Below are 15,336 nucleotides of genomic sequence, written 5' to 3'. Positions count from 1 at the left end.
TTTATCATTATTATTTCCGCCTTTGAGCGCTCACTCTATTTTCATTGGTCGCGCCCCCGGCATCAGACGATGATTGGTCCTGAGACGCACGAGGCGACGATTGGTCCGGTGATGGACGTGACTAAGTACCTGATCTGTAAACACTGTAATTTACGATATCCTTTTTTAAGTCAATACATATGACATACAGGGATTTTGTATCCGGGGGAAATATATTGTTGGAAGCCACAGTGACTACTGATAGTTTTTAAACGAGTGGTTAAAAGACTTTCGCGTTAAAAACTTGGTTAATACACATTTATGAACTTTTCCAAGTAGCGCGTGAAAGGACAGTGCTTGTTCCTCGCGCATCTCCCTGTCCTTTAAGCAACAGCCTCGGTAGTAACGTGAACCATTAAGCTAACTGACGTTACTCATGTGAGGGTTGTTTTCACCACACTGAAGCGTCCGTCGGTTCACCGACGGTTACAGGCGCTGGAGATGAACTGGGTCGGCGGTTCGAGGTAAGAGAGGAGCGTGTCGGTGCCCCTTTAACTGCCTTTAAACGTTACCGCCGGTTAAACTGACGTTGTGTCACGTTAACGTTGTGACGACTTTAATTGCAGGAAGCGGTTTGTGGCGAAGAACGATGCACAGAAACAGAGGGTGTGGCAGCTCAATAACACGTGCACAGCTTTAAAAAGACTCACTATTTACACTCCGAATACTTCTCGCTAAACTGTTCGTGTGTTACTACTTCTTCCTCCCACAGGAGTTCTTTGAAAAGAGAAAAATGCAAAACAAGTTGAAGAGCTTGGGGATGGCTCTGCCAGACTCCCCCCCTCGAGGCACAAGCTCTGGTGGTATGGACCTGGTGACTTTGTTCATCGTCAACCAAATCGCTGCTAGGAAAGAAATTAAAGGTGAGAAGTACGAACTAGACTTTTTATCGTTAAATTATAAGTTAAAGTTAATGGTTCACACAAATAAAACTAAACAAGTTCAGGATAATGATGAATGGTAAACCCCTGTCTTATACTGGCTTATTATGGCAAACGCATAACATGTCTGAAAGCTGGTCCACATTATGCATCAGACTCAGAAGGTATATGAAAATAAAGTATATTCCAAATAGGAAAACATCAAATAACACTGTTTTTAAAATAGGAATTATCTGTGTCTGATCTATATGTGATCACAAATTCACCAATTTGTGTGCTCGTTGTACTCTCAGTATGGCAACTTATATCAGTCAACAATGTGTTTTTCAGATCCTCCAAAAGTGGCAGTTTTTGGCAGCTGTAAAGGAGGCTCGAAGCATAAGAGAAACAAGCCCCTGGTACTCCCAATGAGCCCCTGCTCTCCATCACAGCTGAGTCTTCTTGAGGGAGAGTCTCAGTACAGGTAAAGCTGGAGTATGGTTTGTATGGTCACATCAGATCTTGTCAGCATCATACTTGAATCAAATGCAATTTCCAAACTGCATGTTTTTCTTAGAGTAGTAGATACTGACTTCAAAACATGGTATTCAAGCGCTGAGTCCTCTGGGGCCTGTGAATTAAAGGACCAATAGGTAGTTTTTTAGCCATATAAAGCCAGTAACATCATCCATCACCTCGTGAATTAATACCGAATGCATTACCAACATTCATTTTGTATGTTCTGTGTCAATGTCTAGTGCTCAAGGACAGAGAAAAAGAAAGCATGTTATTCCTCGAGGCTTCAAGTGCGGGCAGGTTAGTCGCTTTTCATATAGCATACTATGTATGTAGCATACTTTTGTTTTGGGCGTTCTGGATGGGGTTCTGGATTCAACTCACACTGGCCGGATTGGGCCCTTCTGTGTGGAGTTTGCATGTTCTCCCGTTCTGTGTGTGTGTGTGTGTGTGTTTTCAGAGTACACTAGCCTTCTACCACAACTTAAAGACATGCAGGTTAAGTTGCTAGTTAGTAGATGTGAATATTGTCTTAATGGTTGATCTAAGGAGAATTTGCTGTAAGTGGTTTGAAAGACAGCGTGGTGCACTGGCGAGCACTGTCACCTCACAGCAAGAGGGGCTCGGGTTCGATTGCCCCCACGATCCTAAATAGGATAAGTGGATTAGATAATGGTTAAAAAGACACTTACTCTTCTTGTCCCCAGCTGTCACCAGTGCTGGAGTCAGCTTTCTCAGACAACAGCGCGTCTGACTACCTGCCACCCATGACCGACCCCCTCATCCCCTTCTCCTCCATCTCATCAGCTTCGGACCAAGGTGATGTTTTTTTTTTGGATCATACACGCACAAATTAAATTACACAATGGTGACTATGCATGTTAAATCTGCATGAAATCCCTACATTTTGGGCTAGTCAACCGGTTTTCCCCAGGAATATTCCCCCTGCAGCTGAACCTCCAGCAGAGAAGCCAGACGCAGACACAGCTACCTCCCCCCTGCTCCCGTCCCCTCTGGGACACCGCAGTGCTGGGCCACACCGAGGTAGTGAAAAGACAATATTGTTTTGAGTTTATGTTACACACTAAAATAATTATGCACACAGACATGGAAACAATGTACTATGTACAATGTGCAAACTACCACTTAAAGACGCTTTCAATTAGCTTTACGTTGTGTTGTCAAATAGGTTATTATAGAGTTTGCGTAAAGCAAAATGATCAGTGTTCAACGCTTTACAATTCACAAATGCACACATCAAGTAAAGCTAAGAGGGCAAACTGCTAATAGCATCACTAACTGGGAATCTATTTTTGAAGCCTACAGAACATACCCGTAAATCACTGCTTAATATAACAACATAATCAATATGTATTTGTAGCATTTACATTATCTAGAATACAATGAAATGATGAGGGATAGACCTACTTCTCTATGTCTGCAGACATGACAGCAGTAGTACTTTAGACTCGTCTTTGGTTCCTGACCAATAGCAGCTATTGCTTGGAGCTAACTACAGTGCATCCGGAAAGTATTCACAGCGCTTCACTTTTTCCACATTTTGTTATGTTACAGCCTTATTCCAAAATGGATTAAATTAATTATGTTCCTCAACATTCTACACACAACAACCCATAATGACAAAGTGAAAACTGTTTTTTGCAAATCTATTAAAAATAAAGAACGAAAACATAACATGTACATAAGTATTCACAGCCTTTGCTCAATACTTTGAAGCACCTTTGGCAGCAATTACAGCCTCAAGTCTTCTTGGGTATGATTCCACAAGCTCGGCACACCTATTTCTGGGCAGTTTCTCTCATTCTTCTTTGCAGAACCTCTCAAGTTCCATCAGGTTGGATGGGGAGCGTCGGTGCACAGCCAATTTCAGATCTCTCCAGAGATGTTCAATGGGGTTCAAGTCAAGGCTCTGGCTGGGCCACTCAAGGACATTCACAGAGTTGTCCCAAAGCCACTCCTTTGTTATCTTGGCTGTGTGCTTCAGGTCGTTGTCCTGTTGGAAGATGACCCGTCGCCCCAGTCTGAGGTCCAGAGCGCTCTGGAGCATGTTTTCATCCAGGATGTCTCTGTACATTGCTGCATTCATCTTTCCCTCAATCCTGACTAGTCTCCCAGTTCCTCCTGCTGAAAAACATCCCACAGCATGATGCTGCCACCACCATGCTTCACTGTAGGGATGGTATTGGCCAGGTGATGAGCAGTGCCTGGTTTCCTCCAGACATGACACTTGGCATTCAGGCCAAAGAGTTCAATCTTTGTTTCATCAGACCGGAGAATGTTGTTTCTCATGGTCTGAGTGTCCTTCAGGTGCCTTTTTGCAAACTCCAGGCGAGCTGTCATGTGCTTTTTACTGAGGAGTGGCTTCCGTCTGGCCACTTTACCAAACAGGCCTGATTTGTGGAGTGCTGCAGAGATGGTTGTCCTTCTGGAAGGTTCTCCTCTCTTCATAGAACAACACTGGAGCTCTCTCAGAGTGACCATCGGGTTCCTGGTCACCTCCCTGACTAAGGCCCTTCTCCCCCGATCGCTCAGTCTGGCTGGGCGTCCAACTCTAGGAAGAGTCCTGGTGGTTCCAAACTTCTTCCATTTCCAGATGATGGAGGCCACTGTGCTCATTTGGACTTTCAATGCTGCAGAAATGTTTCTGTACCCTTCACCAGATCTGTGCCTCAATACAATTCTGTCTCGGAGGTCTACAGATAATTCCTTGGACTTCATGGCTTGGTTTATGCTCTGATATGCAATGTCAACTGTGGTACCTTATATAGACAGCTGTGTGCCTTTCTAAATCATGTCCAATCAACTGAATTTAGCACAAGTGGACTCTAATCAAGTTGTAGAAACATCTCAAGGATGATCAGTGGAAACAGGATGCACCTGAGCTACATTTTGAGTGTCATGGCAAAGGCTGTGAATACTTATGTACATGTTATGTTTTCGTTCTTTATTTTTAATAGATTTGCAAAAATTTGCAAAAAACAGTTTTCACTTTGTCATTATGGGTTGTTGTGTGTAGAATGTTGAGGAAAATGATTAATTTAATCCATTTTGGAATAAGGCTGTAACATAACAAAATGTGGAAATAGTGAAGCGCTGTGAATACTTTCCGGATGCACTGTATGAGGGACTGATTATGAATATGTGACTGTGTCTTCCTAAATATGATGCTACTTTATATCTAAACTGATTTTATTTTGTTAGTTCCAGCCCTTCTCCCAGCCCAGAGGCATGACGGACTGCGTCCCCTGGTCCTGCGGGCCAAACCCACCCCTCTACCAAATGGAGACCCCCACAGCAGCCCGAGTCCTGTTTAGAAGTCCAGAGCGACAGTGAGAACGACACTAGAAGTCAACTAACTATTTCCCCTCTGCCATTTTGTAAGCACCCAACGCGTATGTGTGTTATCACAGCAACGCAGAGGCCTGGGACCAAGCGGGACGCGAGGTCACCTTTTCTCTCAGCCAATTAGAGGACAAGGAGCCCATGTTGGAGTTCACGCTTCACCAGTCAGAAACTGAGCGGCAGTTTGAGGGGGAGGTCTTTCGGGGCTTCAGCACGGAAGAATGTGAAGGAGAAGGTGAATACGGATTGAAACGTTTCACACAACCACAGTGACCTTCCTTTTGAGGTTAACATGAAATTTGGATTCCAGCGTCACATTTTGGGAGAGGGACATCAAAGATATATCTCAAAGATGACACACCAGCCGCGTCTTCAAGGCCACAGTAGGTGTTAACACACTTTAATAACAAAAATCATTGGCATGTAATCGCTTGGTTTCTATGTCATCTAATTTCTTATTTCTCCTCCTCGCTGTCAGAACTGTCCCTGACTCACAGTGCATGGACGTGGAGGGAAGCAACCACATGCACGTGAGTGTGTTCAGTCTGCCTTTTATTGCCACCGGGTGGCAGAGTTTGTAACTGCAGTGAAAACCAACACTGAGTTGAAAGAAAACAAACGCTAAAAATCTGCTGGTCAATTCAGAAAATGTCCACCGTGTTCTCCCGTCGCCATGAGTTGTCACGTGGAGCTTCTCTCCGCAACCGTTCACTTATCCCGATGGAGGAACACATGAGGGTGCTCTGCACTTCTGAAGTGGGCAGTTGCAGTTTTACATGTTAATTCTGTTTCATTCACAGCTCTCCAACTGCACTGACGGGAACTTTTGTAAGTTTTCTGAAGCCTCTCCAATCGAGCCACCCATTTATTGTGTATGTGCCGGAGAAAAAAATAGATGTGGGTTTTTTTCTTCTTCTTCACAGCCGCAGCATGTCTCGAACACAAAAACAACGGCTGTGAATACTCGCCGGGTTACTCTTGTAGCGGAGGTTACCTCAGTTCAGACTCAGATGACGTGAGTTAAGTTTCACTGCCACGTTTGGTCCATCTTGCTGTCACACAGGGACCGCAGAATCCCCTCAGGATTAAGTTAAAGAGTCACAGTAGAGTTTAGTTTAAATATTGCAACACATACTGAATGTTTTATTGATTAAACTCAGAGTGTGCATCATCACTGTGCCAGTGACTGCAGCCATCTCTTTTGAACACATCATCATTACGAGCGGACAAAGACTCCTCCAATCAACAAGTCAGCAATCGTCTTATGCTTCATTTCTTTTCTAACTGTGTTTTAGGATGAAGAATGCTGTCGGCCACCATGTCTCCAGGCTGCCTCCTCACATATGGACCACACCTTTTGTGCCAACAACCTTGACTCATGCTTCAGTGATAATCAGGAAGTCATGGGGAATGCAGCGTTCCAAGTTAAAGGCTGGGGAAGCAACGCACCTCAGTTTGCATCCCCTCCGGCTTTGGCTCAAAGTCAGAACTCAGAGCTGTGCACGTGCAAGAAAACACCCGCTGAAACCCGAGATGCGGGAACTCAAACTGTCGGCAACCTCACAGCTCAGACGTGCGACTCCGGGACCCAGTGCAGCGCCGTTGCAGAAGCCAGTGGGCTCGACTCTTGTCTTCCACCTGTTGATGTGTCAGTGCAGCCTCCAGCCACAGGGAGGCAAACTGACACCGCTGTAGAGTCAAGAGCTCACACACCTTCATCAGACAAGTGGAGGAGTGGAGAGAAGCATACGCCCTGGACCAGGAAGCAATCCAAGGAGCCATTCGTTGCTGGTTCCCTGTCACGCAGCAGCTTCATAAACAAGTGCACTGATGGCAGAGGGATCCTGCAGAGACCTATAAACCCCTTTCTAGAGGCTCTGAGCATGACTGATGGCGGAGGTATAACAGGATGGGGGAAGACACTGTCACTTTATGTGGGAATTAGGAAACTAAAGATTCATATACACACCCTTCAGTCTTTAAATGCTGCAAATTCCTCTGACAAATACAGAAAGGGAACAAGGGTAGTTTGTTGACTGCACATGTACTATGCTGTTGTTTCTGATGTAGGAAAGGACAATAGAGAGGAGAGAGGCCAACAAGAAAATGGCCTTTCAAATGACGCGATGGAGGAGGTCACATCTGGCACCGGGGCTCACGGTCTCTCCGAAGAGGCCGAGACTCTTCAGGAAATAGCCGACATCTTGCTCCTGCTCAAACAGAGGAAGGAAGTGACGAAGTAAGCCGGAGGAATTGAGGAAATAAGCAGGAACCTTTTCATGCCTGTTCAGTGCACGTGTTGTTGTTTTATTCATAGCATTATTTAATAGTTTGTTTTAAGCATACAAACCACACACAATATTCAAAGTGTTTGTTCAAAAGGGTTATGAAAGAGACACGGAAATAAAGCCCCAAAGCGTTACTTTGATTCATAAGTTTATTTCTTTCTCCATATACATATTCAAGTGTAGATATCCACTTTATTTTATATAGAATATAAACTCTAGCAAAACATATACAGCTCGAACAATAATCAAATATACTATACAGCACTCTTTTTTTTTTTTATTGGTATTTTTGTAGTTCCCCGTAAACTGTAGAAACACACATAGTTGGTTCACATAGAAAAGAAAGTGTGACCTTTACACCAGAAGCACACATTGAATGTCCCCCACCGCGGTGGAGGGCCTGTCAACACATCTGGATGCCAACAGCTGAAACAATCAGGCTAAATATTTTTGGTCAACACAAGTATAATTACACAATCTGTGTGATGGAGATTCGTCCGTGTGTGTTTTCTTGACCTGTAATAATACTTTCAGTACAAAACTAGTTTGCGTGGTTTGAAGACAGCTCATCGTAGGTCAAATGAAAATGCAACATGAAAACAAGACCGTCACATTTCGAATCCGCTACTTCTCTCCAACAACTTTGACGGGTCACTGAAAATGTCATTGCACGGCGTTTGATGAGCAACTTCTTATTTGAAAAGTTTATTTAAAAAAAGGTATTATAACTTATTAATTCATGACCCACGAGTCAAAAATGACACAGTAACAGCGCAGCCTGTTATTTACGGGTTGTGTTTTAATACACAAAGTTACTCCGTAGTCTAGTTTTTTTGTTGCTGCAACACAACCCTGTGTGTGTGTGTGTGACTAACAAGGTGCAACCTCACACGGATTTTACAAAACAACATGGCAAACTACACTAAAGCCAAGTCCTCGACGTTTGACACGAGAACCACGTGAATGATATGCTCTGCTATTTGTACATAAGGCTATGGAGGAAGACAAAATACATGAAATCATAGTAGAACAAAAAGAAAGTACATTCATCACAGGTGAAATATGTACATGTCAAATAATAAATAAATAAATAAATAAAAAGCTATGTAAACCTAATGATCGTCACATGATGTAATACATCCACGTTAGGAAATTGGACTGAAAAACGGCCTTTAGAGGCCTTCACAATACACGGGCACTAATATTATTATGTGTACGAATGAAAGGAATACTTATGTATCACCAGCATGTAAAATATATATGATATGTATAAAACCAGCCTACCACCGTCTGTGTTTATAACCTGGGGTCATGGTGTAGGTTTTGGCTTGGTGACAAAGGGACGTGAGGCGGTCCTCTTCGTGGTATTCTGTTAGAGACCAAACGGAGACAATGCTGAAGCAATACTTTGGTGCAAAATAATATTTGAATAGATAAATATAAACGATAGACAGATAACTTGTATTCCTTTCAGTGCTACTAGATTGAAGAGAGATTGATTTAGGCACCAACTGACAATACCAGTTTTCTAAACTTGGAGAATATACTGTACATCTCTGGTATTTGCTTCTCATAAAAATAGACCACAAACTAAGACTGCCATCAGGTGAGGGACTGACACTAGTGCGCTATGCTACAAGCTTCAACAACATGTAACTGAGACGTGTTTCATGTAGAAAGGCATAATGGTACGATGGGTCGACAATGTGTCACAACTGCTGTCGTGGCAACAAAAGCTTTGCGGATGCACAAACCCCGGGCGCTCACGACCACGTTCACTGGAAACATATTCTGACGTGCTGCTGCACCTTTCATACTCTACGTACAACATCGTATGTAAATCATAATTTCTATTTAGTCAACGGATGTACAAAATATCAGGAACATCTCAACTGACACCGAGCTGCAGCCTCTTTTTGTAAAAGCACATCGTCGTCGGTGGTACTTCACGAGAGAGGAGTGTTCCTTGTGTCGTGTTTCACTCCGTCTGTGATGTGTGGAAAAGGTTTACGCCTGTTGTAATTTAGATATTTGGAGTGCATGGTCGACTAAAGCAGGTTTGACTCCAGAGAACAGGCCGACATGTTGGCTCGTCCTCACTTGGACTGAATTGGAAGTGAACGCGCTCTCGAAACTGTGATTCCTAACCAACAGTGGCTGCTCAGCTCACACATAAAAAATTATAAGAAAACATTACATTACACTCTGCATGTTTAGGTTATCACCGAGGGTTTAGTCCACGTCAGACGCGTCGTTGTCCGATAGATGGTAGTTTGAACCTTTGACTCGGATGTATTCCACCTGACGGCCCTCGTCCGAATCGGAGGCGCCGCAGGAGCAGAGCTGGTTTTGGAACAGCGCTTCGATCTCCTCCAGGCGGCGGCCTTTAGTCTCCGGCAGGCAGCCGTAGATGAAGAAGAAACCCAGCAAAGCCATGCTGGAGTAGAGGAAGAAAGCTCCTGGGGAGGCGAGATCAAAGAACACACCGTTACTAAAGGCCGGCCACCCACAAAGGCGAGCAACACACTTTGGTTTTCATTCATCGATGACAAAAAAAGAGAAAAAAGAAACACTGGGGGTGACAGCTGATCCTGAGGGGAGGAGATGTTGCATGTTGACTGTCCACACACCTCCAAGGAAGTGTGTGTTTGTGTGCTGACAAATCAACGTGTTTTACCAAGTTTGAATTATTACTTTCAGGTACCCGGTCACCATACGATAACTTTAAAGTAACAATCTCCTGTCAAAATGGCATCGCCACAAAGAGACACAAACGCATGGATATGCAAGTACGTAGAGAGACACAGTGTCAGAGGTTTAATGAGATTTCTGTTTTCTCCTTGTCAAAGCAGAATGATATTTCAAAGCGTCCTATGCTGAATGCAATTTCGTTTTTTTTTACACCCCGTTTTTTTCGTTCTCAGCGAACGATTCTTATAAACCAGAACTCGGGTCGATCATAAACGCGCTGCATCTCAGGAAACCGCGCCCATCCCTGATGGATCGATTGCCAGCGCCACGAAAGGTCAGTTCCTTCCTGTCTGAGGAGGAACCTGCTGTTGAGCCACCCCGATGAGGAGGTATGGATAAAGCAAAGGTTGGAAACACTTCAGGTTATCAATCAGCCGCTGGTTTTGACGTATGGGGAGGATGTACGATGTGCATGTTGCAGAAGACCGACAGAGAGGTTGGAGTTGGGCGAGGACTGACAGCATTGGTGGTAAGTGTTCCTGACAGGAGTGTTAAGTCTAATTGAAATTGGATTTATAAAAATGCTTTTATCTACTTCTATTTCATATTTTCTCCACAAAAAACAAAGAATAAAAGCTCCACTTGGTTCAAAAGCTGTGCAGCCATAGTAGACACTCACCATAGTAGGTGAAGTACTGCGCCAGGTGCAGGAAGGTGAGCGACACCAGGATGTTGAAGGTCCAGTTGACTCCGGCTGCGCAGGCGTTGCCCGTGCTCCTCGCCCACAGCGGGTAGATCTCAGAGTTGATGGTCCACGGCATTGGGCCCATCCCTGAGAGAGGTCATGAGAGAATGGAGACACGGTCAACGAGAGTGGTATTCACGGGGAGGTGAAGGGAGGTCCGCCCTCAACCTGCATATCGCTGCTCAATATTTGATTTTAAATTGAACACAGCAACGTGAACAGAAAGCTGATTTTAGTGACACACGAATGACAGGTGTACCTGGAGCGAAAGCAGCCAGGTAGAGGACCAGACCCAGCAAAACCAGCCAAGAGTAGGAGGTGGGGCAGTAGTTGTAGGCCCAGTAGGTCTGATCTCTCATCAGGCTGGTGTTGGAGCATCTGGAAGAGGCAGGCACACTCATTGACTTCATATTTGACCAAAACGCTGTAAAATGTTCTCCCACCACCGGCCTGTGACTCACCTGCCCCATGCTGCTTGCTCGGTGGAGGCCTTATCGACCGGCACGCAGGAGGAGGCGAGCAGCGCCGAGACATTCTCGCGGTAACAGAAGCCACATCCGGGGTCCAGCATGCACGGCTCGCACAGCCTGCAAGCAGACACGTGAGCTTCAATGTCCCTGAACACGATCAAATGGCACACGCTCCTTCACTTCGAACAAACGCATATTTAAAAGTACATTGCACTCCAACTCTAAATATATACACGTGTCCGCCTCTACTTCACAAGACGGAGGGGGGGGGCTGTAACAGAAAGCGGCATAATTGAGACATGCCTCATTAGCCAAATTAAATTAATGTAAGGACTGTTCTCTGCATGCAGGAAGTGATAGATCCAAATTAAGAGTACAATACGAATGGTGTGGGATTAACCGTCATTAAATCTCTATCCCTCTCTTCTATCTGTGTCTTGTGCTTATAGTCAGTTATATAGCCGTTTTATTCACAAAGGGCAAATCCCAGCTCCGTCAGGTTTGTTGTTGTTGTTGTTGTTGTTGTTGTTGTTGTTGTGATCTTGATGGAAGTGCATGAAATGTGTGTCTAGTTTCAGAGGTCTATTTTTTGCAGGGCACCTTGCTCGGATTTCACACTGAGATCAAGTAGATGAAAATAAGCCCACGTATTAGTACGGCAGGGGAGGCAGAGGTGAACAGTGAGGAAGGTGGGACATTGACAATGTATTTTCTGTACTTTTTATATAAATATCATAAACAGCGTTATTATGTGTTTGCAAGGTTCTGGAGTTTTGAATCTTTTAAAAAAAGGGTGCAAAACTTGAATAAAATCGATTAAACTTCGGAGATCTGAGTACGATATCAGAGTTTAGGGTAACGTTAGCCGCTTTGCTTTGTACGATTTTGGAAAGTTTAAACCCCACGACACTAATTATACTAATACAGGCTATACAATACAACAAAAGGAAATGCTGCTCATCAACTCGCATGTCTTCTAGAGTGGCGTCATGTATGCATCTGTCACCTGAACAGGCAATTATGAAATCTAAAAAGGTAAAAGGATCCAAGAGACTTGCGTCATTCCCCAGGCAACGTGACCAGTAGTCAAACCCCGCTGGATGCCCCTGAAGAACACACTCTTTGTGGGTGAGACGTCCCACCCACAAAGAGTGTGAGAGGCCTGCGGTGGCTCTGGTGCCGTGGTCAGTGAGGGGATATGTGGGCTCGCATCGGAGTAAAGTGAACTCAATGAAGCCACTACAGTGCGGTAAAAGCACTCATCCCTTCGAATTAGCTCAGTGTTTGCGTGCGCCGTGATGCGTGGGCGCTGGACAGCGAGTCCATTAGGCTCTGCTTGTTGTTATGATGAAAGAGCGCCGCCGCCGCCGCACATGAGCCTCGTCTGGTGAAAGTGAGAGTAAATTGGGACACAAAGGCATCTGATCTCCAGGCTCGCACGGAAAGCACACGGCCTCGGCCCGAGAGTGTGCGTTTGCCCTTTGTGGGCGACAATGAAGTGAATCGTGGCTGACTGAGTCCCGGAGGTTCGGAGGATTATTAAGGCATGAAGACAGGGACAGCGTTTAACTCGGCATCTTTGCAGTACCGCCGCCGTGGCAACCCATTGTTTTATCCTGTTGTTAATGAATCAGGTAAGAGGAAACACGGAGTTAATGTTGTCTTAAATAATATATGATCTTCCTGGTAGTGGAATGGCACGAGTCCGACCTGCATCTACGTATGTGCTGGCATTCATCGTCACCTCGGCATCGGTATCAATGTATGCGGGGAAACATTTTTTTTAATCAACCACTGAGTTTGATATTCTGACACGGCAAAGTGTTGAGTGCTTTTGCAAAGAGCCGGCTTTGCTCTGAGGTGAATGGAGGTCTTGGCATCGCTCTCTTTCTCCTCTACCTGTGCACAATGGGACATGATGACAAACCCCAGAGAAGAGCTGACAGAGACGGGAATAAAACAGCCAATTGCTATTTGGGAGGGAAATTAGCAATGGGAGTCATTTCAAGTAATGAGTTGATTTATATTTAAAATTGTAACTATAGTTAAGGGAGATGTTCATTGTTTCATAGCCAGCTGCAGCGGAAGCTAAATGAATGCTACTTGAAACCAAACTGACCTCTACTATATGTACTTACTGGTATTTGGAGCAGGTAGAGTTGGCCATAGATGGGTTTGATGGGTGGAAGGTGACAGGAGGACTGTGCTGGGCAGTCATCAGGAAGCCGATGGCCAGCAGACTCAAGCTCAAACATGTCCCTGTCCAAAGAATCACAACACATAAGATGCAAGAAATGACCGCCGGGGTCCTGGGATGTCACGACCAGATGTGGAAGGACTGAAGGACTGAAGGACTGACCTATGATGCTGCCCAAGGTGAGCTTCCTGCGGCCCACTCGCTCCACCAGCCACACGCCCAGCAGGGTGAACAGGAAGTTGGTGAGGGTGGCGAGTCCGGCCAGCCAGATCGCGAGCCTATCGTCCCGCACCCCGGACATCTGCAGGATGGTGGCGCTGTAGTACCTGTGGGACACAGAGACAGAAGGAAATGAACGAGTGGGTTAAAAGAAGGATTTGTCCATTCTAATATACCAGATAAACAGCCAAAGACGAGCAAAATAAAAAAGATCATTCTGGTTTATTACAACTTGGCATTTGAGATCATAAACTCATGTTTACAATGTTTTCTTAAGGTGATGAACCAGTATCACTTCTTCCGTATTCATTTGGATTACATCAATATGTTTGCGGTAATAATACACAGGTCTCAAAGCGATATTCTGAAAAATAAACATACAACATCATTAGTGGAGGCAAGAAACCAACCAGAATCTTGAGAGCCAAACACTCATCCACCAATCACAGCCTCTCTGCTGGAGCACCAGCCACTCATGTAGAAACAGTTAGGATCAGCTATAAATAGTCTCTCACCAGTCACTTTCAATGGCTCTTACACCCCCAAAACACACACACACTCCCCTGGTCTCATACAGAATAATTATAGTTGCAACTCTGGCACCATGTTGCTCCACGTAGGCAGATTACCTCCAATCATCATCAACAAGGCTCAAAACCAGACTGCGGTCAACAGCTGCATGGCGGCCATTTCCAACTTCAATTATGATATTGTGTAACAACGATAGAGGCGCAAAAACATGATGGCTGCACAGACGCATCCCTACAGGACTTTGTTCGAGGTTATACAAAATTACGGAACACACACACACACACACACACACACACACACACACACACACACACACACACACACACACATGAAATTAGTTGATTTTGGAGCAGCAGCGGGAGTAAAAGCACTATTTCGGTTCTCAGCAGTGCGGCCTGCTGTGTTCCATCTCCAGCCCTGTATCTTGCTGATTACAGCACAGACACACACACGCACACAAATACACACACACATTATGTTAAAAGCCTACAAAAACAACTAATTTTTCTGACCACTGCGCCAAGAACGTCTTGTGTTAAAAGCATCTTAAATATCACTTTAAAAGTCCCCAAAAGGACACTCAAGGGGTGCCTGACTAGTGCCTGACTAATTCCTAATAACTGTGTATATCCCCCCCCCCCCCTACACTCTGAGTCCTCCGGAGAAAAAGTGTTAAGTGGTTTTTCTAGCAACAAGCGAGTGAATCTGCTGTTAGCCGGACAGAAGACGACGGCCTTGGAAACAGATTTCTGCAGTGTCATTTCTGCATGTCCCGATTCCTCGCAGATCTGCGGAGAGCATCAGGTTTGCTTACGAGCTTGGCGAATTTCTTTGTTTTGTTTTCGTTGCTCGTCATCTCACATTGCCCAGGGAGAAATTGTTGGAGGCAAGCAGATATTTTGGTACGAGAGATCAATGCATAAAGAAGCGCTGCTGCTCAGTAGTCTCATGGAAATTCTCCCCCAGGCGAGAAAGCATCATTTTAATGGGTACACACACAGAGCATTGTGCTATAAGTGCTCAGTATTTATTTTGGCATGTTGTTAAAATTCTTCACGATGGCATATTGTTCATTTCTGGGAGTCAGTTTTGTTTGTATTTTCCTGCTAGAAAATATGCACTTTAATGACTTATATATATATTTGTGAATGAAATCTGACTGACAATGAAATGTGTTTTCATGTTGGAAACGCATTTTAATTGAAGTGACAAAGTCAGTTTATGTTACTTTTGCATAATACATATTTTTTTGGGGGTATGATATTTATACTATTCTTGATCTTTATGTTTGTTTGTTTTTTACAGAGCTGCAAGCCTAAATGGGACAGGTTTAAACTGTCACCCTTGATAGAAAGTGACACCTCTCAACACCCGCGACTCCCGAAGTGACAAGAAAAAGTCAAACAGGACCTATGAG

General features: G+C 44.6%; 2 protein-coding genes across 2 annotated transcripts in view; one reads left to right on the top strand and one right to left on the bottom strand.

The window, feature by feature from the left end:
* The first annotated feature begins 71 nt into the window (after window positions 1-71).
* LOC117725952 lies at window positions 72-7,206 on the top strand. Its single transcript, XM_034525861.1, has 15 exons — window positions 72-503; window positions 606-645; window positions 752-902; window positions 1,251-1,383; window positions 1,658-1,715; window positions 2,123-2,234; window positions 2,332-2,459; window positions 4,638-4,765; window positions 4,847-5,013; window positions 5,089-5,161; window positions 5,257-5,308; window positions 5,579-5,606; window positions 5,702-5,793; window positions 6,074-6,677; window positions 6,849-7,206. The coding sequence occupies exons 1-15, from the start codon at window positions 481-483 to the stop codon at window positions 7,019-7,021; spliced, it is 1,962 nt and encodes a 653-aa protein (XP_034381752.1). The 5' UTR covers window positions 72-480; the 3' UTR covers window positions 7,022-7,206.
* Window positions 7,207-7,236: 30 nt separating this feature from the next.
* The window catches only part of LOC117725953 (proton myo-inositol cotransporter-like), a 49,197-nt gene continuing 41,097 nt past the window's right edge, over window positions 7,237-15,336 (bottom strand). The window contains exons 5-10 of the mRNA XM_034525863.1: window positions 13,332-13,495; window positions 13,111-13,231; window positions 10,964-11,089; window positions 10,762-10,880; window positions 10,437-10,589; window positions 7,237-9,525 (exon numbers count right to left, since the gene is read on the bottom strand). Coding sequence (XP_034381754.1) covers window positions 9,299-9,525; window positions 10,437-10,589; window positions 10,762-10,880; window positions 10,964-11,089; window positions 13,111-13,231; window positions 13,332-13,495 — 910 coding nt within the window. The 3' untranslated portion in view covers window positions 7,237-9,298. The remainder of the gene's footprint in view (window positions 9,526-10,436; window positions 10,590-10,761; window positions 10,881-10,963; window positions 11,090-13,110; window positions 13,232-13,331; window positions 13,496-15,336) is intronic.

Source organism: Cyclopterus lumpus, chromosome 23 (genome assembly GCF_009769545.1).
Source record: "Cyclopterus lumpus isolate fCycLum1 chromosome 23, fCycLum1.pri, whole genome shotgun sequence".
Taxonomy (NCBI): domain Eukaryota; kingdom Metazoa; phylum Chordata; class Actinopteri; order Perciformes; family Cyclopteridae; genus Cyclopterus; species Cyclopterus lumpus.
The sequence above is the reverse complement of the archived record's forward strand: the minus strand, read 5'-3'. Positions and strand labels throughout refer to the sequence as shown.